Source organism: Micromesistius poutassou, assembly GCF_964030765.1.
Source record: "Micromesistius poutassou genome assembly, contig: SCAFFOLD_119, whole genome shotgun sequence".
NCBI classification, from domain to species: Eukaryota; Metazoa; Chordata; class Actinopteri; order Gadiformes; family Gadidae; genus Micromesistius; species Micromesistius poutassou.
This window is the reverse complement of record NW_028180414.1, coordinates 134,688-138,540: the sequence shown is the minus strand read 5'-3', so window position 1 is coordinate 138,540 and position 3,853 is coordinate 134,688. Positions and strand designations below refer to the sequence as shown.

The window sequence follows — 3,853 nt, the reverse complement described above, 5'->3', positions numbered from 1 at the left end:
CCCAGACGAGTGATGTACCGGAGGAACGCGACGGTTTGTTTTATATCTATTTTTATTCCGGGGCTCAGTCGTTTTCCTGAACGGGAGGACCGTCTGAGCGGGGCTTCGGTGTGAAACGAGACGAGGGCTTTTTTTCTTCTCTTTCCTTTCCTCCCCCCCCCCCCCCCCCCCCACCCCCACACCCCACCCCCCCCCCCCCCTTCTTCTTTTTATCCGTGGTGGTCATTTCCAACTGGGAGTCTGGTCACACGCCGCAGGTTAGATGCAGCAGCATGGATATACTCAAAGAAGACCTTCTTTCCTCCCCCTAGACCTCCCCACCTCCTCCTCCTCCTCCTCCTCCTCCTCCTCCTCCCGGGCTTTTCTCCGGCGTCTCCCCCTCTCCCGGGCTGCTGTATGTGGACCGCTCGCCCCCGGCTCACATGTCTTGATATCGGGAATGAATCGCAGTTCGTGTTGATAAAATGCTGCTCTGGATCCTTCTGCTGAATGCAGCTCTTTGTTGTGTTGCGGCGGCGGCGGCGGCGGCGGGGGGAGGAGGAGGCTCCAACAACGTGACAAGGGGCGTCTGTAAGGATCAGATATGCTCCTGCAACGAGGTGGAGGGTGACCTGCACATAGACTGCGAAAAGAGGAGCTTCACCACGCTGCAGCGCCTGACCGGGCCCAGCTCCCAGTTCTACCACCTGCTGCTCCATGGCAACTCGCTGTCCCGCCTCTTCCCCAACGAGTTCGCCAACTTCTACAACGCGGTGAGCCTGCACCTGGAGAACAACGGCCTGCACGACATCGTGCCCGGCGCCTTCCTGGGCCTGCAGCTGGTCAAGCGGCTGCACATCAACAACAACAAGATCCGCTCGTTCCGCAAGAGCACGTTCCTGGGCCTGGACGACCTGGAGTACCTGCAGGCCGACTTCAACCTCCTGCGGGACATCGACCCCGCCGTGTTCCGGGACCTCAACAAGCTGGAGGTGCTGATCCTCAACGACAACCTGATCAGCGCGCTGCCCGTCAACGTCTTCCAGCACGTGCCCATCACCCACCTGGACCTGCGGGGCAACCGCATCAAGACGCTGCCCTACGAGGGCGTGCTGGAGCAGATCCCGGGCATCGCCGAGGTGCTGCTGGAGGACAACCCGTGGGACTGCGACTGCGAGCTGGCGTCGCTCAAGGAGTGGCTGGAGAACATTCCGCGCAACGCCCTGATCGGCCGGGTGCTCTGCGAGGCGCCCACGCGCCTGCAGGGCGGCGACCTCAACGAGACGTCGGAGGCCGACCTGTGTCCGTCGCAGAGCGGCGGCGTGGACTCCAGCCTGGTGGCGCCGCCCACCCAGGACGAGGCCGCCGCCGCCGCCGCCGCCGCCGCGCCGGCGCCTCCGGGGGCCCCCGGCGCCAAGGGGGGCCCGAGGCCGACGCAGGCCAAGCCAAGCGGCGGCGGGCGGCGGCGGCGGCGGTGAGGCGAGCGGGCCCCCCGCGACGGGCCACGGGCCCAAGTCGCGCTCCAAGTCGCGCGAGAACTGGCAGCTGAAAACGAAGCCCACGTCGGGGACGGGGGCGAACGGCGGCGGCGGCGGCGGCGGCGAGCGGGACCAGCAGCTGCTGCCCAACTCCACCCTCTGCCCGCAGCCCTGCAACTGCAAGCTGATTGGCTCCCGCAAGGGCCTGGGCGTGAACTGCGAGGGGAAGAAGATGGAGAGCCTGGCCCACCTGAAGCCCAAGCCGCTGAGCGCCCACGAGCTCAACATGCGGGACAACAACATCCACGCCGTGAAGAAGAACCAGCTGCTGGGCTACGGCAGCCTCAACCTGCTGGACCTGGGCGGCAACAACATCAAGTCCATCGACAACGGCACCTTCCAGAACCTCACCGAGCTGCGCTGGCTGTACATGGACAAGAACTACCTGGACACGCTGGTGGCCGAGATGTTCGCCGGCCTGCAGAACCTGGAGTACCTGAGCATGGAGTACAACGACATCCAGCTGATCGCGGCGGGCGCCTTCAGCCCCATGCCCAGCCTGCGGGTGCTGTTCCTCAACAACAACCTGCTGAAGGCGCTGCCCGTGGACGCCTTCCTGGGCGTCTCCCTGTCCAAGATCAGCCTGCACAACAACTACTTCACGCACCTGCCGGTGGCGGGCGTGCTGGACCAGCTGAGCGCCATCATCCAGATCGACCTGCACGGCAACCCGTGGGACTGCTCGTGCAACATCGTGCCGTTCAAGCAGTGGAGCGAGCGTCTGGGCGCCGACGTCATCGTCAGCGACCTCAAGTGCGAGTCGCCCGAGGAGTTCTGGAAGCGCGACTTCCGCCACGTGCGCAACGACCTGATGTGCCCGCGGCTGTACGACGGCAAGGCGGCGGCGGCGGCGGAGGCGGGCCCCACCGCGCCGTCCAGGAACGGCACCTTCACGGCGGACTCGGGCACGCGCGCCACGTCCTACCTGGAGCCGAGCCGGGTGTCCATCTCCGTGCTGGTGCCGGGGCTGCTGCTGGTGTTCGTGACGTCGGCGTTCACCGTGGTGGGCATGCTGGTGTTCATCCTGCGGAACAGGAAGCGGTCGAAGCGGCGGGACGGGAACTCGTCGGCGTCGGAGATCAACTCGCTGCAGACTGTGTGCGACTCGTCGTACTGGCACAGCGGGGCGTACCACGCCGACGCCGGCGCGCACCGCGGCTTCGACTGCAGCGTGCACCTGTCGGCGGGGAACGACGCGTAGAGGCGCGCGCGCACGCACACACACACACACACACATAGATACATACTGACACACACACACACACACACACACATACTGACACACACATACTGACACACACACACACACATAGATACATACTGACACAGACACACACACAGATACATACTGACACACACACACATACTGACACACACACACATGCACACACACACACACAGATACATACTGACACGCACACATACTGACACGTGCACACACACACACACACAGATACACACACACATGCACACACACACACGCACACATACTGACACGTGCACACACACACACATACATAGATACATACTGACACACACACACACACACACATACTGACACGCACACACACACACACACACACAAACACACACAGATACATGCATACATACAGATACACATACACAGATAAAAATGCACAGACCGATACACAGATACAAAAATACATCCATAGATACATAGGCACATACACACACACTCTCACAGACACACAGATACACACACACTCACATCACCAGATACAAATACCTTCACAGATACACACACACACACACACACACTCATACATACACACACTCAGACAACAGATAGACACACACACCAACGACTGCTTTAGTAGTGAGCTTGTATACCAACAGTGGATTACAGATCTGTATAGAGACGGACTCTGGACCTCGACACAGACTGGAGTTTTTTCACTTTGTCACCAGGAAAGACGTCTTTTCATTCGCTTTTCTTCACACGGGAGCGAGCGAGCGAGCGAGTGTGCTCGCCCCTACACACTGCTGTAAGATATGTATATGCTCGATGCCTACGCTGTGTGTGGCGCTACAGGGACTGGACCTCCAACCCCACGGAACTAACTATTTTGGGGGTTTGGCGGGGGCGGGGTGGGGTTGTGGAGGGGGGGTTTGGGGGTGTGGATGGTGGGAGTGGGGGGGGGGGGGGGGGGGGGAGACCAAAAGTGAAGGTGCGCCCAGATGAAGTGATTTACAGGACTCGGGAATGGTGCACGAGAGCATGAATGTATTGTAAATATTTGGGACCGCCGATGTACCATAAAAATCTTGCATGATGATATCTCGCATGGTTTCAACACCACGACACACGAGGAACC

The 3,853-nt window shown here is 60.7% G+C and overlaps 1 protein-coding gene across 1 annotated transcript; it reads left to right on the top strand.

Annotated features, from left to right (window-relative positions):
- Positions 1 to 464: 464 nt before the first annotated feature.
- Positions 465 to 2,718, top strand: slitrk1 (SLIT and NTRK like family member 1; the record flags this gene model as incomplete). The annotated part of the gene is given in 2 exon segments (XM_084489127.1): positions 465 to 1,432; positions 1,434 to 2,718. Coding segments are annotated over 2 exon segments (2,253 nt in total).
- Between the last annotated feature and the right edge of the window lie 1,135 nt (positions 2,719 to 3,853).